The 25,855-nt window shown below is 40.7% G+C and overlaps 1 protein-coding gene across 1 annotated transcript in view; it reads right to left on the bottom strand.

Moving 5' to 3' along the window:
• Positions 1–25,855, bottom strand: part of trpa1 (transient receptor potential cation channel subfamily A member 1) — a 96,087-nt gene that overhangs the window by 58,090 nt on the left and 12,142 nt on the right. Inside the window, exons 2-7 of the mRNA XM_033019309.1 lie at positions 24,680–24,855; positions 24,346–24,508; positions 17,702–17,877; positions 15,945–16,052; positions 5,910–6,018; positions 5,665–5,810 (exon numbers count right to left, since the gene is read on the bottom strand). Of these exons, the coding sequence (XP_032875200.1) occupies positions 5,665–5,810; positions 5,910–6,018; positions 15,945–16,052; positions 17,702–17,877; positions 24,346–24,508; positions 24,680–24,784 (807 nt within the window). The 5' untranslated portion in view covers positions 24,785–24,855. The remainder of the gene's footprint in view (positions 1–5,664; positions 5,811–5,909; positions 6,019–15,944; positions 16,053–17,701; positions 17,878–24,345; positions 24,509–24,679; positions 24,856–25,855) is intronic.

Raw genomic sequence — 25,855 nt, 5'->3', positions numbered from 1 at the left:
AAGCGATTTTCAATCTTTGTATAGCTTCAGGTTGCTACAAGTCCACTGTCCACCAAACCCTGCTGCTCTTCCCCCACTTCCCCTCCAACATTACTTTAGGCTATCAATGATTCACCTCCTAAACTCCACAATGTTCATTTGTGTACCAGCTTCTGCCATCCAGTGGCAGTACATAAGAAATGTCCTGCTTCTGTGCCTCTTCTGCAACTACACAAAAAAAACCCAGAGCAGATCCACAACTATCTGATGGAGAACAAGTGAACAGTCTGACAATTCAAAACTATGCTTAATGATTACTTGAGCTGGAAAATATATTTCAGTATTTTTATTGCAGTTTTTTTGCTTTGTTCAGCAAATCAGTCTCACCCAAATCAAAAATAGGTATAGATTTCCATAGGAAGATACTTTGTGAGGTATAATTATGTTGAAGATGAAGGGGAGAGAGCTGCAGAATCAGACAGCATGGTCAATATCTGTTAGCAACAAGAGGCACCATTCCCCCCCAAAGAATGTGGGGGAAAGCCAGGTTCCATGTGAAATTTTCTGAGTAACTATGCATCAAAGATGAATTCTTCAAACATGCCAGTGGCCAATTTATGACTTTCAGAATGAAGATCTAAAGCCACATTTATTTTCCAACAACATATTTTTATTATCAAAATATCATCTTCTTTTGAATATTTTTGTAATGTAAGAGAGGAAGCAGAAACTTGAAAACTGAACCATAAAAATATTAGGGCTTGTGACTGACATCTTGTTCATTTTGGGATTATTGGTTTCTACAGTGTAGATAGTTCCTATCAATGGCATACATTATCAACTAAATCCAGCTGGTACATTCCAGCAGTAGAGTTGCCTCCTTACAGCGCCAGAGACCTAATTACGGGTGCTATCTTTACTGAGATTGTTCGTTTTCCCCATGGCCTGCGTGGGTTTTCTCCAGGAGCTCTGATTTCCTCCCACACTACAAAGACATACAGGCTTGCAGGCTAATTGGCTTGGTAACATTTTTAAATTGTCCCTAGTGTGTGTAGGATGGTGTTAGTGTGCAGGGATCTTTGGTCAGTGTGGACTCAATGAGTTGAAGGGCCTGTTTCCACATTGTATCTTTAAACTAAACTCTAATCTATGTGAAGGGATTCCATTTCTCGAACATGGTCACATTTGTGATGACATTCAGCGGCTATTTCATCAATGGATGCGTTAATTAGGAACAGTCAGCATGGCTTTGCACAGAGCAAGTCATATCTTACTAACTTGAGGTGACAAAGGGGATCAATGAGGGTAGGGGTGGAAGTTGGCTGCATGGATGTCAGTAAGGCATTTAATAAAGACCCCCAAAGATAGGCTAATCCAGAATATTAAAATGCACAGGATTAAAAGTGTTAAAAGTGTTAAAAATGCACAGGATTAAAAGATTAAAACGATTCCTAATTGGCTTTCTTATAGAAAACCGAGAGTTCTGGTGGAAAGACAATATTCAGGATGGAAGACTGGGACCAGTGTAGTTCCATTGGGATCCATACTTGGACCTCTGCTGTTTGTGATATATATAACAGACTTGGATGTAAACATAGATGGGTTGATTAGTAAATTTGCAAATTACATCAAGATTTCTGGGATTGCGGACTGTGAGGAAGGCTGTCAACGTATACAGCAGGATATAGATCGGCAACAAAAATGGGCAGTGAAGTGGCAGATGGAGTTTAATCCGAGCAAGTGTAAGATGTCGTACTTTGCGAGGTCAAATGTAAGGGGAAAATATACAATGAATGGCATGACCCTTAACACCATTGATATACATCGTGATCTTGGGGTCCAAGTCCATAATTCTCTGTAAGTGGCAACACAAATGTACAGAGTTGTAAAAAGGCATATGATATGATTGTTTTCATTGGTCAGGGTATTGGGTATAAGAGTCAGGAAGACATGAGACAGATTTGGTTAAGCCACATGTAGCGTACTGCTTGCAGTTCTGATTATCCCATGACAGGAAGGATGTGGAGGCAATAGAAAGGGTTCAGAGGAGCTTTAACAGAATATCTTGATTAGGGGTTTCTAGCTAAAGGGGGAGGTTGGGCAGTCTTAGATTGTTTGCAGGGAGGCTGGAGAGAAGTATACAGCATTATGAGATGCATAGATTAGACAGATAGCCAAAACCTTCTTCCCAGGATGAGAATTGAAATATGAGAGGGCAAAGCTTTAAGATAATAATAATAATAATAATAATAATGGATGGGATTTATATAGCGCCTTTCTAGAATACTCAAGGCGCTTTACATCGCATTATTCATACATTCCTCAGTCACACTCGGTGGTGGTGAGCTACTTCTGTAGCCACAGCTGCCCTGGGGCAGACTGACGGAAGCGTGGTTGCTAATCTGCGCCTACGGCCCCTCCGACCACCACCAATCATTCACACACATTCACACACAGGCAAAGGTGGGTGAAGTGTCTTGCCCAAGGACACAACGACAGTATGCACTCCAAGCGGGATTCGAACCGGCTACCTTCCGGTCGCCAGCCGAACACTTAGCCCATTGTGCCATCTGTCGTCAAGATAAGAGGGGAAATGTTTAAAGATGTGCATTGCAATTTTGTTTTTATACAGAGCGTGGTGCCTGGAATGCACTGCCAGGGGTGATAGTTGAGGCAGATGCATTTCGTTGTCTCTGTACTGTACACTGCACAATGACAATAAAGTTGAATCTGAATCTGAATCTGAATATGAGATATGATAGTGGCATTTTAAGAGACGTTTGGAGAGGCATATGGATAAGCAGGGAATGGAAGGATGTGGAGCAAGATAAGAGTTGGTCTTGGCATCATTTCAGTACAGACATTGTGGGTTGAAGGGCTTGTTCTTGTGCTGCACTGCTCTACCTTTTATGTTCTATGTTCTGATGCTAGTTTGCAGGAAACTGCCAGAATGCATTCATCCTCCAACACTCTGCTCTTCCTAGGTGGACAAATAACTGCAGTCTGATTATTCACTTTTCCTGGAAAATGTTCCTCCACTATTGCACATTGTTGATCAGTTTACCAACATTTACCAGAAATGTGTCAGCCTCGATAACAATCAGCACGGGAGCACCTCAAGGCTGCGTGCTCAACCCCCTGCTGTACTCCCTCTATACTCATGACTGCGTAGCCGGTCACAATGCAAACTCCATCATCAAGTTCGCTGACGACACCACTGTTGTGGGACGTATCACTGATGGGGATGAGTCAGAGTATCGAAGAGAGATCGAGCAACTGTCCATATGGTGCCAGCGCAATAACCTCAACACCAGCAAAACCAAGGAACTGATTGTGGACTTTGGAAGGAGTAGGATGGGGACCCACAGCCCCGTTTATATCAACGGGTCGATGGTTGAAAGGGTCAAGAGCTTCAAATTCCTGGGCGTGCACATCTCTGAAGATCTTTCCTGGTCCGAGAACACTAATGCAATCATCAAGAAAGCTCATCAGCGCCTCTACTTCCTGAGAAGATTATGGAGAGTCGGTTTGTCAAGGAGGGCTCTCTCTAACTTCTACAGGTGCACAGTAGAGAGCATGCTGACCGGTTGCATCGTGGCTTGGTACGGCAACTTGGGCGCCCTGGAGAGGAAAAGATTACAAAAAGTAATAAACACTGCCCAGTCCATCATCGGCTCTGACCTTCCTTCCATCGAGGGGATTTATCGCAGTCGCTGCCTCAAAAAGGTTGGCAGTATCATCAAAGACCCACACCATCCTGACCACACACTCATCTCCCTGCTACCTTCGGGTAGAAGGTACAGGAGCCTGAAGACTGCAACAACCAGGTTCAGGAATAGCTACTTCCCCACAGCCATCAGGCTATTAAACCTGGCTCGGACTAAACTCTGATTATTAATAACCAATTATCTGTTATTTGCACTTTATCATTTTATTTATTCATCATTAATGGTGTATCGGTGGGGGCGCTGCAATGGCGGCAGCCCTGTCAGCAGCGCGTTAGTTTTTTCAACTTTTTTAATTTTTTTAGTATGTTTTAAAGTATGTTTTTAATGTTTCTTTGTGTGTTTTGTGTGGGGGGTGGTGTGGGGGGTGAGGGGGAAACCGTTTCGGCCGCCTCCTTTTTCCAGGTCGCCTCCCCCGTGGCCTAACAGCAAGGATCGGCGCGGCCTTTCCACGGAGACGCACCCGGGGCTTCAGCGGCGGGTGCAGCGTGGACTCTCGGCATGGAGCCCTCGCTGGGGCTCGCCGGAGGGTAGCGCTCCGTTTCGCTGGCCCGGGGCAGCCGGCAGCCTGAAGCGGTCTGCAGAGCTCCAGCTGGCGCGGCGTCTACAGCCCGGGATCCCTCGTGGGGGACCCGGGGGAAGAAGAAGCCATCACTGCCGGCCCACGGCCAACTTCTACCGCGGGCGCGGTGGTGACTTACCATCACCCCTGGAGGGGAGCTTCGACCGCCGGCCCTGCGGTCTGCGGTGCTTCTGGCTGCGGCGCGGCGGGAACTTTAAACTTTAAATCTTCGACCGCCGGCCTGCGGCCTACACCAACTTAAAGCCGCGGTCTCCGGTGGGGAAGAGCCGACTCTGGACTTGTACCTTGTCCTTTTACCATCTGGACGCCCGCAGCAACGGCTGCGGAGGGTTGAGGTCCCGACCACGGGGGAAAATGGAGGAGGACTGGCCAAATTGTGTGCCTTCCACCACAGTGATGAATGCTGTGGTGGATGTTTATGTTAAATTTTTATTGTGTTTTTGTGTGTGTTCTTTATAATTGTACTGCTGCTGACATATTCATTTCACTTGCACTTTATGTGTAATGTGACAAATAAACCGTATTGTATTGTATATTGTATTGTGTATATATTTATATTATAGTATATGGACACATTGATCTGTTTTGTAGTAAATGCCTACTATGTTCTGTGTGCTGAAGCAAAGCAAGAAGTTCATTGTCCTATCAGGGACACATGACAATAAACTCACTTGAACTTGAAAATCATGCCAAATATTAAGGTGATTCTGTTTCCATCTTCTGCTTCCAATCTTTCCCTGTTGCAAGTAATTCATCTGTTGTGATGCAGGGTTACTAGCAGATATATATTTGTAGTCTTCCTGGATACTCTCCTTAGATGCCTTTGAATTTGTTTCCTACGTTTCTATTACAGTTATCAGGTAGACTCAACTGTCCGCCACCAGTTGGCCGAGCATTGATAGTAAAAATTCTACTCATCCATAAAAAAAGATTGTGGCAACAATTATATCAAATGTTAAAATTATACATTTCAAGAAACTTCAGGTCAAAATCCTGCATTTTCTCATCTCTGTAAATTATTTTTCTCTATTATTTCCTATTCCTCACAATTGTCAGACAATGCAACTTATTGCTTTGTGTAAAATTAACCTCCAATCCCTATATATTTGGTTGTCACTTCATTTGATGCACAGCTGGATCTTAAATTTAAAAAAGCTACATATTTTCAGCAATAACAATTCTTTTGATAACACATAATTATCAGCAAGAGAAATACTTATTTTAGAACTTTCCTAATCTAGTAAAGAATCCTGATTCAAGTATAACTCTGCTTTTTATTCAGTTATTATCAGTTTGGCTGTAGGATTCCCCTTTGCTACTTCTAACATCCATTTATATTCAGATGATTCACCTTTTTACTCATTTGTAAACACATACCTCTTGTAAATCAATTTTTGCTCCATTGTTAATGCAGGTTTTAATTGTCTCAATTTTTCCGCCAAGTAAAGCCATATGAAGTGGGGTATGGAGTCCTTCATCAAGAAAATTTGTATGCATTTCACGAGAGTAACCCAGTTCCTCTCCTTAAAGATAAATAGTGTGTGAGCCATTGCTTAGATGAAGTAAATAAATCCCTAAAGGCAAATGCTTCTTCAATCAATTACATTAATATTTATACCAACCTTTCCGAATTAATATTTCCATTGTCTTGTTTGCTCCTGAAAATGCAGCTTCATGAATAGGAAAACGACCCAGTCTATTCTGTTTGCATAGTAATGCTCCATGATTCAACTAAAAAACAGTCATAAGGTCATAAAGTCATGTGATACGAACAGAATTAGGCCATTCGGCTCATCAAATCTACTCCACCATTCAATCATAGCTGATCTATCTCTCCCTCCAAACCCCATTTCCCTGCCTTCTCCCCATAACCCCTGACACTCATACTAATCAATAATCTATCTACCTCTGCCTTAAAAATATCCATTAACTTAGCCTCCACAGCCTTCTGTGACAAAGATTCCACAGATTCACCACCCTCTGACTAAAGAATTCCGCCTCATCTCCTTTCTAAAGGAACGTCATTTAGTTATGAGGCTATGACCTCCAGTTCTAGACTCTCTCACTAGTGGAAACGTCCTCTCCACAACTACTCTATTCAAGTGTGAATTGAAGAGAAAATTTACTATAGTTCTAAAAAAAATTCAGAAAGATAAATCTGAATGCTGCTCTTAATAACAAGCTTCATAATTGTAGGAATGGAGCGAGACATCACAAAGTACTTTACAGTTTTGCATTAAAAAATGTTTTTTTAATTATCCAAATTAGTTGCTAATAATTTTTTTCTGATATGAACTCCACTGTTTATAGGCCACAGGAAGCATGATTCTATTTTTGCTATTTTTAGAAAATCCAATTTGTTTTACATTTAGTAACCTATTGAAAACAATAAGAAAGCAAATCTATTCACATCGAAATTCTGGAACATGAAATATTTCCAACATTAAATAGTTTCTCTTTCCACAGATTAAAGTGATAACTGTTTACAGCATTTTCTGTTTTCATTTCACACTTGCTGTTCCTCCACCTTTATGTTCTTATGTGGCCAATCTGCAATTCACCTCCATTTACCCTTGTTACCTTCATAGCCATTGATACACTTATTTAACAAAATACGTTAATCACTGACTGGAAGCTGCAATGGTCATAGAATCTAAAAATGGGGAAACAAAATTCCAGATTTCTTGGGTCTTCCTTGTCAGTTTAAATCAATTTAAAGAATAAAATATTTTATGAAACTGTAGATGGGTTGGTTGGTAAGTGTGCAGATGATACAATACATTTGTGGTGTTATGGACAGTGAAGAAGACTATTGAAGGATACAGGAGGATATCGATCAGTCAGAAATATGGGCAAAGAAGTGAAGGTGGAGTTTAATCTAGGAACATGTGAGGTTTTGAGAAGGCAAATGCAGGGGGAAAGAATAGGTTAATGGCAGGATCCTTAACAACATTGATGTACATATGGATCTTGGTGTCCATACCCGCATTTCTGGTGTTGCATGTAGTTCTTGTTGCACCAGTGCAGGAAGGATGTGGAGGCTTTGGAGAAGGTGCATTAGAGGTTTACTAGGATGCTGCCTGGATTAGATGGCATTACAAGGACAAACTTTGATTGTTTTCTTTAGTATGTTGTAGGCCAAGAAGAAACCTGGATAAAATTATGAAAGGTGTAGATAGGGTAGACAGTCAGACTCTTATTTTTTCAAGGTGAAAACAAATTCTAGAGGGCATAGCTATTAGACGAGAAGAGGAAAATTTAAACGAGATGCGTGGGTCAAGTTTGTTTTTACGCAGAACGTAGTGGGTGGCTGAACAGTGTGACAGGGGTGTGTGACAGGGGTGATGGTTCAATCCGATCTGATGGTGGCATTTACGAGGCTTTTAGGTAGTCATCTGAATATGCAGGGAATGGAGGTATATGGATCATGTGCATGCAGGAGAGATTAATTTAATTTGGAATCATGTTCAGCACGGATATCGTGGGCCAAGATGTTCATTCCGGTACTGCACTATTGTATATTCTATGTTTTAAGAAAGATGTTTTGCACCGATTATCTTGTACATTTGCTGGTATTTCCATTTTATGTACTGTTATTAACCAACAATTTCATTCATGCATTTTTATCAACAAACAATCCTTTTTAAATTAGGGACATAATTTGATGAGCTTTTTGTTTTTATCATGTGTGCCTTTAAACTTCTTTTCTTGTAGATCACTCTGACAAATCATAATGCAATCAGAGAATGAAATAAAGCCTGAATGAGATAGGACAACAGAAGTTTCAAATTTGTCAGCAATAATATGATCTTTTTCATCCATTACTATATTGCTTAAGTTCCCATTGCATTGTTAAACATTCTAGAAAGAACAAATCTGCAGGATGCATGAGAATTTTTATCTTGGTAACTCCTCGGTCAGTTCCAGATGCAAATTCAATGCAGATATTTTTCCCAAAACTATGATGATTTATGATGTGATAGAAGCTCATTTTTAGGAAATTACTTGCATTTTATAGCAACTATAATGACCACAAAATGTACCACAAAATATTAAAACCTAACGTAGCCATTGTTGCAATGTAGAAAATAGAGTAATCAATTTTTGGTTGCAAACGTCCACACATACTATTATAATGAAAATATTGGTGACATTAAACAGTATCTGTAGAAAAAAAGAGTTAGCATTTCATATTAAAGATCCTAATAAATGATAATGACCCTCACATAATAACTTTGGTAATGTTATTAGAGGGGTTAACTTAGCCAGGACACCAACGTTTACTTTGAGCACCTGCTCAAAATGGTGGCATGTGGTCTGCTAATTTCCACATGGGAGAGTATATAGGGCCTCATCTTAACATCTCATCTGCACCTCTGTCAGTGCAGCACTTCTTCAGTAATGAACTGTGTTGGAGTTTTGTGCAAAGATAGATACAAAAATCAGGAGTAACTCAGCGGGTCAGACAGCATCTCTGGAGAAAAGGAATAGGTGACGTTTCAGGTCAAGACCCTTCTTCAGACTCAAAAAGGGTCTCGACCCGAAACGCCATCTATTCCTTTTCTCCCGTTGAATTACCCCAGCATTTTGTGTCTATCTTCAGTTTAAACCAGCATCTGCAGTTCCTTCCTGCACATTGGAGTTTTGTACTTCAGTCTCAGGAGCAGGACTGGAACCATGACCATAATGTTTAATGGTTTATGTATCATTCTTAACTGTCACTGTCATGTTGTCACTTGTGGATAGAGCACCAAGGCAAATTCCTTGTATGTGAATACTTGGCCAATAAAGTTATTCATTCATTCATTCATTCATTCATTGCCTCAGTGGTCATGGTGCTACCAGATTAGCTAGGGGTTGCATGAGATAGCAACATGCTAATTAATCATGATTGTAAACAGAGGGCGCCCTATTTTGGGCTTGATGTCAAAAATAATATCTGAGTCTGTAAGCAATCCTGAAGCTAGTTTTATCTTTCACGTAAGTAGCATAGTGTAGCAAAATGCTTCTCGGAAGCAACTACTTCTAATGTAGTTTCTATAATCACAACAGATGCTAAGCAGGTAACAACATTTTGTGCGATGTTACAACAGATAATGTTAGATAAATATATGTGAATGCCAAATAATGAAATTAGCTCAGACAGTGAAATTATTCAAACAACAAATGGAGAAGGAGAGATATATGGTGGAATGGAAAGAATAGACAAGTAGGTGTATTATGTTAGTTAAAGAAACAGTTTCAGGAACAGAATCATAAGTCTACCTAAGATGTGACAGCAAGGAAGGAATGTTTTTCTATCAATAGGAGCTTGTAATGGGAGAAAAATGGATCACCTGGAGGAAACCCATGTGGTCAAAGGGGAGACATGCAAACTCGATACAGACAGCACCCGAGGTCAGGATCAAACCTGGGTCTCTGGCATTGTGAGGCAGCCGCTCCACCAACTGTACCACTTACCTTCTGAACCTTCTGAATGTTGTAGTCGGCAGGGCAGTACTCTGCATATCGCCAACTTGGACAATTTTCCATTTTTATCAAGCCAATTAATCAAGCCAATTAACCTACAAACCTGTACGTCTTTGGAGTGTGGGAGGAAACCGAAGGTCTCGGAGAAAACCCACGCAGATCACGGTGAGAACATACTAACTCCATATAGACAGCACCCATAGTCGGGATCGAACCCGGGTCTCTGGCGTTGCATTTTTGCTGTAAGGCAGCAACTCTACCACTGCCACCGTGACTTAATATTCACTCAGCAGCCAGGACAATGGCTATAAAATCATTCTACAAAAAGGGTTAGAGAATGGCTACAGGAAATAGATGTGGTGGAAAGTATTATTCATTTTAAAATTAAAAATTATCAATATTTCAATGAGAAGGAAGGAAAGAGAATTGAAAATCCCAGTGGTTTTATACAATTTAGGGAATTTCCCTACAGAAGAGTTATAAAAGCATTCTGAATAGAGCATAATGATTGATTGCATCAAGGCCTGGTTTAGTAATTCAAACACTCAAGAGCAAAGAAGTCTGCAAAATGTAAGAGATGGGCATTGCCCTCTCTACCATCAAAGGAAGTGTTGCTTCAAAATGGCAGCTGATATCAAAGGCCCACATTACCCAACCCATTCCCTTCTCACTGTTACCATCAGCAAGAAGGTTCAGGAGTCTGAGAACCATTACATCCAGGTTCAAGAACAGCTTCTTCCCATCAACCTCCAGGTTCTTGAATCATCCGTACAATCATAACAATGACCCTCCCACAGCACGGGACCTCTGCGGACTTTGGACCATTTTGGTTGCTCTACGTACTATCATGATCTGGTTTATTTAGAATAACTGAAAATTTATTAGTTTTGCTGTTGATGTTGCTGTGGATAATATGCAGCAAGTAAGAATTTCATTATTCCAGATCATATCCAATGCAAATGGCAAATAAACCCTCTTGAAGGTCTTGAAGTTCAATATAGATTTATTGAGTACAGTAAAAAGAAAAGTAAAGGACAGCCTGATAGATGCCCTCAAGGATGCAAAATGTAATGATCAAGTACGTAACAATAGATAATGTTCATGTGTCAAAACAAAATCCAAATTTAAGCTACTCATAAAAATAATTTAGATATATCAAGAGCATGGTTAGAAGTTTTCAGACAAATTATCAATAATGCTAAGACCTTAAACTTTTAAAAGGCCTTCAATCACCTGAAGTTGAAGAATAGTAACATTTATAGGAAGTTTCGGCGCTACAACATTTAATTGGACTAAATTTAACTCCCAGTGAGAAGCTGGTGAAATCGGACAGCAGTTCCACAAGAAAGTCTTCAGAGGGCTGATACGTTTGAACTACAATGACTCGTTGTGTTACTCCAGCATTTTGAGTCGATCTTCAGGTAAATAGCAGTTGACCGAAGAGGATTGGCCATCTATCTGGAAGGGGATATGTTGAGGCAACCTCACAGTGGAGGGGAGTGGGATTCACAGGGCAGTAGAGGTCAACATTTCCCTTCTGTAATCTGGAGGGGAATTAATGATTTATCTGGTGAGGCTAAACATGGTAGGGGACTCCAAGCTGATTATGTATCAGTTTCAAGAGAATGGGACAGAGGACAATTTCGTTTTAACTTCTCTATACCTTTGTTACTGATAGAGAAATTTAAAATATTTCCCTTTTTAATACTATTTGAAAACCATTACATACAATCCATATACCATGTTTCTGCACAGTCATCAGTTCTCATTTACATTAGTGAGAATATAGAAGTGCATTAGAAGAACTATTGGTGGAGGCACAGGTGGTATTGCTGGGTCTACATTAATCACTTGATAAACAAGAAAAGGCTGGGAGTGAATAAAGCATAGAGTATGACCCTAACTCACTACATATGGGCCTGCCGCCACTTCTTCAATGGTGGGGAACATCATATGGGCCTGCACCAGTCCCAAGAAGCAGAGTACACTACGAGTTAAATCAAACTTCCACAGTGCAGTATTGAAACTTACTTATATTAATGAAGTGGCGGAGCTGTCCTGCAGCTGCGGCTCGCCTGCAGTCCGTTTGTTTTTTCTTTTTTTGTTTTCTTTTGTCCTGTTGTTTTAGTTTATTTCAGTTTATTTGGTAGTGTATGTGTGGGGGGGGGGGGGTGGGAGAAACTTGTTTTTAGTCTCTTCCCTCGGGGGGGGGGGGGGATGCGGCCTTTTCTTGTCGTATCCCCCGTCTCCATCTGCGCTGAGTCCTAATGGCGGAGCTGGCGGCCTCCAACTGGGACCGACCTCGAGGCTCTGCGGAGGCAGAGCCAGGACTTACCAACGCGATGCTGGCCGACTTCGGGGCTGTGGTGGCGTTGCGGCGGCGGCGGCCCGACTTCGGAGCCTCGGAGGCTCGGCCGCGGGCCCAGTGGACGACATCGTCGGGAGCTCGCAGGTCCCAGGTTGGTAACCTGTTCTCCGGAGCTCCCGCAACAGCAGCTTCGTCCGCTGGACTGGAGGGCGGCAGTTTTGGCAGCTTCAACCGCCCCGGGCCGCGGAGTTTGAATCGGCCCGTTCGCGTAGTTCATATTCAACCGCGGGACTTACTTACCATCACCTGGTGGGGTCCCAACATCGGAAGCCTGGATCGCCTCAGCGCAGAGGGAGAACAAGGAGGGAAGAGACAAGGACCTTAAGACTTTTGCCTTCCATCACAGTGAGGAGGTGCCTGGTAGACTCACTGTGGTAGATGTTAAATCTGTGTTTATTGTGTGTTTTGTTATTTTATTCTATGTTATGACTACAAGGCACAACATTTCGTTCAGACTGAAAAGTCTGAATGGCAATAAAGGAATACAATACAATTAAAATAGAGCCTGCAGGGTTTCTCGTTACAGAAATGTGTGCTTTTGTTGCAAAAACTATAAGCCAGGATGGGTAAGAGCACACAGATAATTCCTTTATGGGAAGATGCATTAATAGACTATAAAATGACTCATCTAAGGGAAGATAGCAAAGATTTAGTAAATTCTGTTATCAATGCTTTGCTGCAGCTTTGGTCTAATTGAACATCTGAGGTTCTGTGTCAGGTCACCAGTGATCTATTCAATGATCACACTGTTAATTGGGGATGTTATGGTGTCAGATTTGTTTGGGAGCTATCATTTAAATTTGTGTGTTTTTTTTACAGGTGCAGTAGGTTGCATTGAAAAGAATTGTAAAAGCTCTTGCAGCCTACATGATCCTGTAGCACAGCTTGAGCAAAGAATAGATGGAGTCGATGCGGAGTTGATGTTTCCACTAGTGGGAGAGTCTAGGACCAGAAGGCACAGCCTCAGAATAAAAGAACGTACCTTTAGAAAGGAGATGAGGTGGAATTTCTTTAGTCAGAGGGGGATGAATCTGTGGAATTTATTGTTGTGGAGGCCGAGTCATTGGGTATATTTATGGTGGAGATTGACAGATTCTTGATGAGTAAAGGGCCTGTCCCACTTACGTGTCCTTGGCACGCAAATTACGTGACCTCGTGGTCGCGTTAAGCCGCGACGGCCCCGCGAAGGTCGCACGCGACTTAATTCGACCGCACAGCCATCTGGAGCGCATGACGTCATTTGAAGATGGACACAAAGCTGGAGTAAATCACTGAAGAGAAGCGATGGGTGATGTTTCGTGTCGAGGCTCTTCTTCAGTCTGAAAAGAAGGGTCTTGATCCGAAACGCCATCCATTGCTTCTCTCCAGAGATGCTGTCGGTCCCGCTGAGTTACTCCTGCATTTTGTGTCTATCTTCAATTTTCTTGGCTCCGCTCTGGGAGTAGAAGTGGGGGCGGATCCGGACCACAACGGCCGTGAGACCCAGGCCGAGCTCGCCGATCGTTTGCCTTCTTCTGCTGCAGCTGGAGGTGAGACGTTGCGTCGCGCCAGGGTCTTGGGCCTGTCCCACTTTGGCCGTCAGTTCCGCGACAGGCCGTTGGCGCACGAAGATTTCGTTCACTACAAAAATTTTGGAGCTCCGCGCGATGTCACGCACAAATCCATACCCCTCCCCGTTTTTCAGTGGGACCGGCCCCGCGCGGCCATACGATGCCCATGCGCCTCAACGCGACCACGAGGTTGCGTACTTTGCGTGCCAAGGACACGTAAGTGGGACAGGCCCTTAAGGGTGTCAGGGGTTATGGAGAGAAGGCAGGAGAATGGTATTGAGAGGGAAAGATAAATCAGCCATGATTGACTGAAGGAGTAGACTCGATGGCCCAAGTGGCTTAATTCTGCTCTTATAGAAACATAGAAAATATGTGCAGGAGTAGGCCATTCGGCCCTTCGAGCCTGCACCGCCATTCAATATGATCATGGCTGATCATCCAACTCAGTATCCTGTACCTGCCTTCTGTCCATACCCCCTGATACCTTTAGCCACAAGGGCCACATCTAACTCCCTCTTAAATATAGCCAATGAACTGGCCTCAACTACCTTCTGTGGCAGAGAATTCCACAGATTCACCACTCTCTGTGTGAAAAATGTTTTTCTCATCTCGGTCCTAAAAGATTTCCCCCTTATCCTTAAACTGTGACCCCTTGTTCTTGACTTCCCCAACATCGGGAACAATCTTCCTGCATCTAGCCTGTCCAACCCCTTAAGAATTTTGTAAGTTTCTATATGATCCCCCCTCAATCTTCTAAATTCTAGCGAGTACAAGCTGAGTCTATCCAGTCTTTCTTCATATGAAAGTCCTGACATCCCAGGAATCAGTCTGGTGAACCTTCTCTGTACTCCCTCTATGGCAAGAATATCTTTCCTCACATTAGGAGACCTATTATGACATGAAGATACTAAAATACAAAACATTACATTTCACAAACACCATTAACAAGGGAATAATGTATCATTCATTCATTCATTCATTTATTTATTCATTCATTCATTCATTCATTCATTCATTCATTCATTCATTCATCCAACTCAACAGCGACCATTAAAAAAGAAATAAAAGGGCTTAGAAACCAGAGATAATTTGCCCAGTATTTAAATCATACATTCTGCCATTTATTGCAAACTACATTACTTACACTCTAATAACACGTGGAAAGGTGGAACAGAGTAAGTAATAAGAATATAAAAGTTTTTCTGCAGCACAGGTTGAAATGCTTGGATACATCACAACCAATGTTGGGGGTTTATGATTTCAGCAACCTATCTTACAAATTATGTTCCAATTCCACACCCAGTGCTTAAACAATGACACAGGAACTAGCTATGGATGTACTAGTTCCAATATAGTAAAATCTGTCCAAATCATGCATTATATGAATCTTGCTTTAGAACCACGTGTTCGAGATTAAATAATAGAACTTCTCACTTACATAAAAAGTCAGTAATGAGTTGTGTTAGTGGATCTGGGATCCTCGGGTTGGTGTTCTCATAACATTTTCAGATTCCCATAGTCCCAAAGGTGCTGCCTAATATAATTCTACTGCAAGAAAATCTTCCTTAACTAATGGAAATTATTTAGTGATTTGCCATTTTGTCAGGAAGTACGTAACTGACCTTTTTTCCACATTTTTCCTGACTGCTCAGCCAACATCAGAACCTCACTTTGTGGGGAACAAATGTCTGCAGACTAAGAGCCTGTCACACCAAAACAAACCACTTGCATTCCCAGGCCATACAATATCATTTGACTTTTTTTTAATGCTCAATATGGTTAGTGTGAGCTGGTAAAGAACTTAAAGTTTAGTGAGCATTGCAGGTCACATCTGGCAATGAAGTGAGCACAAAGTAACACTCCTTTCACTCACTCCAGGAATGCGGCTCAAACTCAGCTCCAAAAAACACATCCATTGTATTTTTGTGACATTTCTCAAATCCCACTGCCAATATTGTCCGGTCTCTAGATGAAATTTCCAAAAGCATCTCATATTAATGATCGTTTGTAGTTTAAACCCTTGCGAATTTGATTAAAATTGTACAGACTCATTTTACATGGGAACCTTCCAGGAAATAGGTTTGGAGACATTTGTCTAATTGGTCTGGGTTAGATATAAAATCACCTCTCCGAGACTTGCATTACCTTGGAATTGGAATGGGCCAGATGATTGTAGATGAACAAACAGAATAATGCATTTGCTTTTGTTCTATTTTAACGTTCATGTCTATAAAGACAAAGTTAGTGCGTATAACAAATAGGATACATACCAATATGGACAGTCCTTCAGAATTATCTCGGGAACATGCTAACATCAAAGGTGTATTTTTAAGATCGCCTTGAAGATTCAGATCTGTAGATTTGTGTGAGGCTAGTGCCTGGGGGGGATTAATAAAATCATTCAAAGAGAAACATGAAATATGCGAGACACTTCACCATAGATCTCAACTGTGCAATAGGAATAGACAATAGACAATAGGTGCAGGAGTAGGCCATTCGGCCCTTCGAGCCAGCACCGCCATTCAATGTGATCATGGCTGATCATCCACAATCAGTACCCAGTTCCTGCATTCTCCCCATATCCCCAGACTCCCCATATCTTTAGAGAGCCCTATCTAGCTCTCTCTTGAAAGTATCCAGAGAACCAGCTTCCACCGCCCTCTGAGGCAGAGAATTCCAGACTCACAACTCTCAGTGTGAAAAAGTGTCTCCTCATCTCCATTCTAAATGTCTTACCCCTTATTCTTTAACTGTGGCCCCTGTTTCTGGACTCCCCCAACATCGGGAACATGTTTCCTGGCTCTAGCGTGTCCAAACCCTTAATAATCATATATGTTTCAATAAGATCCCTCTCATTCTTCTAAATTCCAGAGTATACAAGCCCAGCCGCTCCATTCTCTCAGCATATGACAGTCCCGCCATCCCGGGAATTAACATTGTGAACCTACGCTGCACTCCCTCAATAGCAAGAATATCCTTCCTCAAATTTAGAGATCAAAACAGCACACAATACTCCAGATGTGGTCTCACTAGGGCCCTGTACAACTGCAGAAGGACCTCTTTGCTCCTAGCAAAGGAAGGAACTGCAGATGCTGGTTTAAACTGAAGATAGACACTAAAAGCTGGAGTAATGGGCCTGTCCCACTTAGGCGATTTTTCAGGCGACTGCTGGCGACTGTCAAGTCATAGCCGGTTGCTGTAAACCCATCGACTGGAACGTCGACTGGAATGGCGACTGTCAAAGTGGAACACACACACACATACATTGCTTCCTTCACCAGCCAGTTATGCAGGTGGGGGACAGGGCAAGCGGGGAAAGTGCTGTCTGAGTGAAATTGACAGGGTGCAAAGACAATGTGATACAGACACACACCACGATGAACAGGAAGGTTGGCGCTGTCCACCCTAGAAAATAGTATTGATCCATTCTCTGGAATGGTTGATGTAGTATTTTGAGGACATTACACGGTGCTGTTAAGTGAGATTTGCAGAACTTTGACTCAGTAAAGGCAGAGCATCAAACTATTATGGTATGCAATGCAGAGGAGAATTCACAAGGGAGGTTGTCATACACCACCCGCCTTCTAGGTCGAAAATGTCATGGAATTCAGATGTATTATGAGAGACGCCATGGCAGATGGTCGTGGTCGATATTTTGGAGATTAACAGTGCATTGCTGGTGGATAACCATAAATCTTTGAATAGCTGGATGGAATGTAACAAGTAGGTTGCTTTTTATTTGATGATCTTGGACTTCTTAATTGATATCCACCCCCTACACGCCAGGTGCAATTTACAGAGGCTGATTAATGTACAAACCCACACATTTTTGAGATTTGGGAAGAAACTGGATCTCCCAGAGGAAACCCATGTTGTCACAGTGAGAACATGCAAACTCCACACATAGCACCCGAGGTCAGAATCGAACACAGTGAGGCAGAATCTCTGCCAGCTGCACCACTGTGCCGCTCTTAGCTATCAACAGGCATAAAAATTATAGTTATAAAATAATAAAATGTGATCTTACCTTCACCACACCGTTATGATTTAAAGACATGGCCACATGAAGAGGAGACAAATATATATTGTTCAGGATGTTGGGGTTGGCACCCTTGTCAAGTAGAGTTTGTACAATGTGTGTTTGATTCTTTTCTGCAGCCCAGTGCAAAGGTGTGTTTCCATTGCAATCAATGACATTCAGAACTGGCCAAGGAAGAACATTCAACATATTGTATTGTCAAAACACACTTCCTTCTTCAGACCAGAGATCATGATATATTACTCAGATTGTATTAGACAATTAATGACGTCACTGTTTTTTCAGAGCAGGTACTACTCAGTATGGATTAGCTTCATTTTAGATTCCTTCTTTACATAAAACCTGTTTCTTCAACATGAAATAGTAGCAGGATAGTGCGGACATACTATACATACACATCAAGGAGATGAGCTTTCATAGGTTTGAAGTCATATTTCCTATGTAGTTTAGTTTAATTTAGTTTAGAGATACAGCGCAGAAACAGGCCCTTCTGCCCACCGAGTCCGTGTCAACCAGCGATCCCCACACACTAGCACTATCCTACACACTATGGACAATTTACAATTGTCTACTGAAGCCAATTAACCAACAAACCTGTATATCCTTGGAGTGTAGGAGGAAACCAGAGCACCCTGGGGAAAACCCACACGTCACAGGGAAAACACACAAACCCCATGGATACAGCACCCATAGACAGGATCAAATCCAGGTATCTGACACTGTAATGCAGCAACTCTACAACTGCGTCAAGATAATTGACTCCTAAAATCAAAAAATATTCAGCACATATATGACTTTCACAATATTTTATACATGTGCAAAGAGCTTGCATAAGTAGCCAGCACAGGCCACAAGACACTGCTCAGATAAAAATTAGCTGCACTGGAGACTAATACTAATTGTGTTCATTTGAACAGACCTTAGAGGAAGCACTTAGAATTTGTGTTTTTGTTCGTGGCTAAATACCACTTGTCAATTAGGTTTTAATGGTTATTGAATTTATATTGTTTGTTCTATTAAGAAGCTATGTACCATACACATATGAAACTAATACAAGGATCTGCATTTATTTTTCAAGCATTTTCAGTTTTCTAAAATTGAATCACCTACAGGTGATTGACGAGAAGTATTGACTAATAATATTTATTTTTTGTGCTAAACCTGTTCTTACCTATACTAATCAAAGGTTACTGTTATTAATCTGATAGTAAGGAATAACTTTTTAACCAATGCTTAAGTTTTATATTCTAAAATCTGTCCAATTTACAAATTAAAAAAAGATTTTATGTAACATAATAAACAAATGATTTGGATAAAAGCTTATGATTTAAAATTTAATCAAAACTCCGACATAGACCTGTAAGCTTAAGTTCAATGGTGGGAAAGATACTAGGAAAAATTGCAAAGGAGAAGACTAACAATCACCTGGATAATCAGAGAGAGCCATGATGAGGAGACTTAACTGAGGTATCTAAAATTATGAGGGTATGAATATGGAAAATGGCAGGAAACCTTTCTACATGTCAGTGATAGGTAAAACAGGGGACATTGGTGTAAGAGGGAAGAGATTTACATTGGTTCTGATGGGAATCTTTTTCACTTGGAGAGTGGCAAGTATCTGGACTGCACTGCCCAAGAGAGTGGTTGAAGTCAGGATGCTAAAAGCAATTAAGAAGTGTCTGAACGAGTAGTTTAATCGGGCGTTGGACCAAATGGTTGGAGGCAGGATTAATATGAAAGGATGCTTTCTTGCTAATGTGAACAAGGTAGGCCAAATGGTTTGTGAATTTATTAAGTGTATGAATTTAAAACCCCATAATTTTGGTCGCTGTTGACGTCCAGATTGATGGCAGATTGAAGCAAAGTATAAATGCCACACAAAATATACAGCTCAGTGATCTCCCTTTAAGGAGCATTAATTAATACAATAATTGGGCTACTTTTCTGAGAATAAGTCCACTTCAGTTCAATTTTCATGCAGGATAAACTGGATGTTCAGCGGGCTAGTGAAATTCTGTGATTAGATGGTAAATTATCTGTATCATTTTGAATAAAGCTGTTGCTCTGTTTTTGACACAAGGATTGTCTTTATTGCCATTTTCAAAATAAAGATACAATTGTGTTCTCGCATATTAGGTTGTAATAAACTTCCTTGAAAACAGCCAAGTATCATTCCTCACTTATTGAAGGTGCCACAAATGCTGTTGTCTCCATAATTAATGAATATTTGAAATGGGCTAGGTAATATCTATATCACTCCATCAGTATGACAATGATAAGTAGCGGAGAGCTTCTGTGTCCGATTATATAGTGGATATTATTTTCAATCTGTTATTAAGGTGTTCAGCTGAAATTATTTTCAAAAATCATATTCATGCAATATGGTGAGAGAAAATTCCTCTCTGTTCTCACAACAGTGGAAATAGAATATAGTAAAGCACAGGAATAAACCATTCGGTCCATAATAGCTGTGCTGCACATGATGCCAAATTAAACTAATTGCAAGTACTTGCCCATGATCTGCATTGTTCTACTCCCTGCATATTCATGCACCTATGCACCCTCTGTCACTCCAACTCACCCCAGGATCCAATCCCCACGGCCTGCATCCCCATCCCGTGCCATCTAAACTTCCTATCCTCCCAAACTCCACTCTCCTGAGCATCGGCCCAGAAGTGCCCCCAAACCAAGGCCATGGCTGCAGGCTGCCCTCTCCACTGCCAATACCAAGCTCAGTCTCAGTCACAGGCAGCATCTTTTCAATTTTGTAAATGTGTAACCCCCTTGCTGTAGACCCTGAACAGGAGACCCATCACTGAAAAGGTAATTTGTGTACCACTGCAACCCCACTCCAAAACACACATCTGGGTGCACCTATAATTCATATATTCTTGCGGCACAACGTTTTCGAGCAAATATATTTTGCATGTATTACATCCATGAATCAAAGTCACAATGAATGTTGGAAGAATTGGCATCATGTTCGTAACAGTCATTGTGGAGCGAAGGGCCTGTTCCTTTTCCTGTACTGTTCTATTGTCTATGTTCCCATTGCCGTCTTTGTACTCAGTGTTGTTAATATCTTGAACTGACTTCAGTAGGTAATGCCATGAACATAAGAACTGAATTCAATTTAGAGTGCACTGAATGTCAGAGGTAATAGGCTGTGGGCCGAGGAGCTTTATTCCAGTGTTTCGTGACCCAAGTCACCAAACTACATGAAATTTTCACTCATTGGTAAAAAAATTATATAAATCACCCCTGAAACTCGTCAAGAACAATACTTGCACATTTTTATTAAATTAGAGAAATCAAAGCACGTTTAACATTGAGTTGTCTGCCAGTTGGCCAATCATGCGCTTTGTTTCAGGCTAGCACACAACATAGCTGAGAGGGCTTCACTGATGCCTGTTTTGCTGGAGATTCCGATGAAGGTTCTTTGTCGTGGAAACTTGCAGCAGGGTAATTGAATTTAGTGAGAAAAGCATTAAGAAGTCTAAAAAACGTGCAGCTAAGTGGATAGAAGTGGAAGAAGGTCTTGAAAGCAAAGTCCCTGCTGAGCACAAAATTGTGAAACTTTGTGAATCAACTCAAATTGAAAGGTAAGATCTAAAGTCTGAATTTATGAAAATTAATCTGTATGGACTTTAATTAATTTAATTGCACCCTTTATAATGTGAAAAAATGAGATTTGGAGGCTGTACATTCATTAATTCACTCATTCACTCACTCACTCACTCATTCATTCCTTCATTCATTAATTCACTCATTCATTCATTCCTTCATTCACTCACTCACTCACTCACTCACTCACTCACTCACTCACTCACTCACTCACTCACTCACTCACTCACTCACTCACTCACTCACTAAATAATAAAGGTGGCCTAAACTATATGTATCAATAACAAGGTAAATTAAACATTTTCACTAATGCCAGCTTGTTGTAGAGTAATAAGTCTTAATCATCGAATCTCGGAGCTGCCTGCGATAACTTACCGGGAAAAGGTACTCCGATCGCGGGGCCTATGTATTTAACATAGTGAAGCCACGGTCTCAATTAAAAAGCGGCCGATTCGCGAACATAGTGCCATCCGTAACGGCCGTTTTCAGGAAAACAGAGGAATATATCTATCTCGAATATATATAGGTATAATAATATATTATATGCCTGACCCGCTGAGTTACTCCAGAACTTTGTGTCTAATGTCCGCAAATGAATCTTCTTTACTCTGCATGCTCTCCAATGCAGTCATGGGAGAACTGGGGATGGGGACTGGACATTGTGCCTTCCCCCACAGTGGTAACCATTGTGGGGGGATGTTTTTTTGTGTGTAAATGATTATTTTACTCTGTGTCCAAGATGGCTGCCGGAAGGGAGAGTGTACGCTGGCGCGCTTTAGCTGCCGCTGCTCTCTCTTCATATTGTGTTTTTGATTTTTGTCTTTGGATTGAATTCTGTCTTTAATTTGTGTACTGGTGATGTCTTTACTATTTATTTCATTCTGCTTACATGTTTTTACTCTATTTGCTAAATTTTGTAAGGTGTCCTTGAGACTCTTGAAAGGCGTCCATAAATAAAATGTATTATTATTATTATTATTATTATTATATATTTCTTATAGTGCAGTGACCAGAACTGCACACAATGTTCCAAGTGTTATTTATATCATGATTTTTAAATAATATATTATATTATTATACCTATATTACTATCTGGATTAGATATAGGTATAATAATATATTATATTATTATATTATTATTATTATTATTATATTATTATTATATATATATATATATATTATATTATTATACCTATATTACTATCTGGAATATATATAGGTATGATAATATATAATATAATATTATTATACCTAAACATAATAGTATTATACCTATATTACTATCTAGAATATATATAGGTATAATAATATATAGTTTAAATGGACTGCAACACGGAAATAGGCTGCCCATCATGTAATATGGGCATTGGCCACTAGATGGCGCTTACTTTCCCGATCACATTTTCTAATTAGTTTAATTAATTAATTTGCAACTTTCGGCAATGACGAGTTATGACATCCTTCTCAATTATATTTCATCTAAATCTGTGGAAAATTTCATGTAGTTTGGTGACTTGGGTCACAAAAACTGATTTCTAGACACATTTCTGATGCCACAGCCTATAAACTCCATAGATTACAAACATGAGTGCACACACACAACATGACGATAGGCTTATGACCTTACTGAAGTGAGAGAAACTAGTGCTCCATCAACACAAAGTCAATGTAAATACATTAACTGAAAATAGGTGGTGTCACTTTTACAATGCAGCACCATTGTCAGGAATGGCCTTGGCTATTGTGAATAACTCATCCTGCTGATCACTGGCCTCTGTAGATTAAAATACAACAATGCCAGCTATCTTTATTTATCTTTTTCTGGCTTAAAATTTCCCCCAGCAGTTGATTCACTGGACTGATGAGGTTATTATATTCAGAAGCAGAAAAGGGGTGAGGGCCAGCTGGTCTCAATGTGCAGGACTCATTTTAATACTGGATATCCAAATTATGGCTCGGCAAATTATGGAACTGGACACCACGAGTGTCCTTTTGGTTACTATTTTTGCAATGCCGCAGTAATAAGAAAATTGGTGAAGCAGCCTTTTTCAATTACACCCCCAAGCTGTGGAATACCCTACCCAGGGCTATGAGAGATGCCCACTCAATTGACATTTTTAAACGGCAGCTAAAAACTTATCTTTTTAATCAAGCTTTTAACTGACTTTACTTCTTCTGATGACATTGTAAAAATTACCTTTATTCTCTTGTATTTATCTCAGCATATCCATTCAGCAGCTTATGTGCTCATATAGTATATGGGACTCTGTATTTGACCTCAGTGTTTTGGGTTTTTTCCTCCTTTTACACTCTCAATTTAAAAAAAAATATTTTTAATTTTATATCAATCTGTGCTTTTTATTATTAACTGTCTATGTCCTTTGTATTTTGTTTCGACCTGTGTTATTGTGGAAAGCACTTTGGGTTGCATTCAATTGTATGAAAAGTGCCATACAAATATATATTATTATTATTAATGTTCAGTTCCCAGGCACAAAGGAAAAAGCAAACTATAACTTTGGTTTTCCTTGGATTATGCAAGCCACAATACTGCCCGTTGCAAGATTTGTTGTAAAGTTTGGACAGAGTAAAGGGCCTGTCCCACTTTCCCGAGTTATTCACAAATTCTCCCGAGTTTTCAAACTCGCAGAATGTTCGTAACGAGTCCGTAGGAGGCCGTAGGAGTTCGTGGATATATCGTAGCGGCTCCTTATGCCAGCCGTAGGTACTCGGGGCTATTTTTTTACTCGTGGACATTTTTCATCATCCCGACTTACCTGATGCCCTGAGTAACCGACAGTAAATTACAATTTAAGTAAGGATTCTGTTCCAACGGTTCAGTTGTCCTTTTCATATTTGACATTGTGTAATTTAAGATCTTAAATGGCTAAAAATGCATCCCCAGCAAAAGGTGTTAATGTTAAAATATCTCCATTATACATTCTTTTGCATTGTCATGTAAGCTATGCCTCTTTCATTTTATCTATTATCACACAATGACCACTTACTTTCAAAGTTAGCATGTTCAATGATCAATGTTAAGATATTAAGGTGACCTGCTCCTGCAGCATGATGCAATGGGCTTGATTTATCTTCATCCATTCTGCTCAGGCAGTCATGGTCTTCTTCCATTAACTTTTCAATCAGCGTTATATCACCACTGTCAACTAGCTAAGAGATAAAATTACACTTCTTAATTACCTACTTGCACAAAAAGAGCTAAAACCTTTTCTCCTCGGTGAGATTTAAACATTTGTTGAGATTAAATCTGGAGTATTGCAGGAATATATCTGATTTACTTCAGCAAAAATAAATCATATTTTAACTAGTTAACACATTTACCTTAAATATGTTAATATTCTTCTGTGAAGTTAATTCATCCATATTTTGTATTGATGAATAAAAACAAGTCTTTTTCTGTCCTCTCACTAAAATATTTTCCATCATTCCTTGGCAATTAAGCAGTTTCCTTCAAGCAGTTTAATTTATTTTACACGCACATTAACACGGTCTTAATGCTGGAAAAAAACGGAGAACACTAAAAATTATTAGTAAATCTTTTCAGAAGCAGGTTATTTTGTCAAGAATTTTAACAATAACAAGTGAAAATATTCTCAGCAGAACACAAAGTGCCAAGAGCACAGCAGCTCAGTCTAGATTTGTGAGGGAATGGACAAGGAACGTTATGGGGGTCAGGTTCCTTCTTCAGCTGCCTGATCCTCTAAGTTATGCCCCTGTCCCACTTAGGAAACCTGAACGGAAACCTCTGGAGACTTTGCGCCCCACCCAAGGTTTCCGTGCGGTTCCCGGAGGTTTTTGTCAGTCTCCCTACCTGCTTCCACTACCTGCAACCTCCGGCAACCACCTGCAACCTCCGGGAACCGCACGGAAACCTTGGGTGGGGCACAAAGTCTCCATAGGTTTCCGTTCAGGTTTCCTACGTGGGACAGGGCCATTACTTCAACATTTTGTGTTTAGCTCATGATTCCAGCATCAGCTGTCTATTGTGTCTCCACAACACTCCCAACATTTTGATGAGATATCTTGCAAAATGATGTTCACAGAATCATTGAATGATTGCAGCATGAAAGAAGGCTACTCTACACACTAATTCCATATTTGCCTTAAGTAAAATAAATCCTGCTAATTCCACTCTACACTATCTCTCCATCACCCTGCAAACCTTTCCATTCTCATAGAAGGCTTAGGAAGTTCGGCATGTCCCCAACAAATCTCACCATCTTCCACAGATGCACCATAGAAAGCATTTTATCAGGATGCATCGCAGCTTGGTTTGGGAACAGCTCCATCCAAGACCGCAAGAAATTGCAGTGAATTGGACGTAGCCCAGACCATCACACAAACCAGCCTCCCTTCTATTAATTCCATTTATACCTCATGCTGTCTCGGCAAGGCCAGCAGCATAATCAAGGATGAGTCGCACCCTTGTCACTCCCTCCCATCAGGCAAAAGGGATAGAAGTGTGAAAAGGCACACCACCAGTTTCGGGGACAGTTT

The sequence above is a fragment of the Amblyraja radiata genome, chromosome 4 (genome assembly GCF_010909765.2).
Source record: "Amblyraja radiata isolate CabotCenter1 chromosome 4, sAmbRad1.1.pri, whole genome shotgun sequence".
Classification (NCBI taxonomy): Eukaryota; Metazoa; Chordata; class Chondrichthyes; order Rajiformes; family Rajidae; genus Amblyraja; species Amblyraja radiata.
The sequence above is the reverse complement of the archived record's forward strand: the minus strand, read 5'-3'. Positions and strand labels throughout refer to the sequence as shown.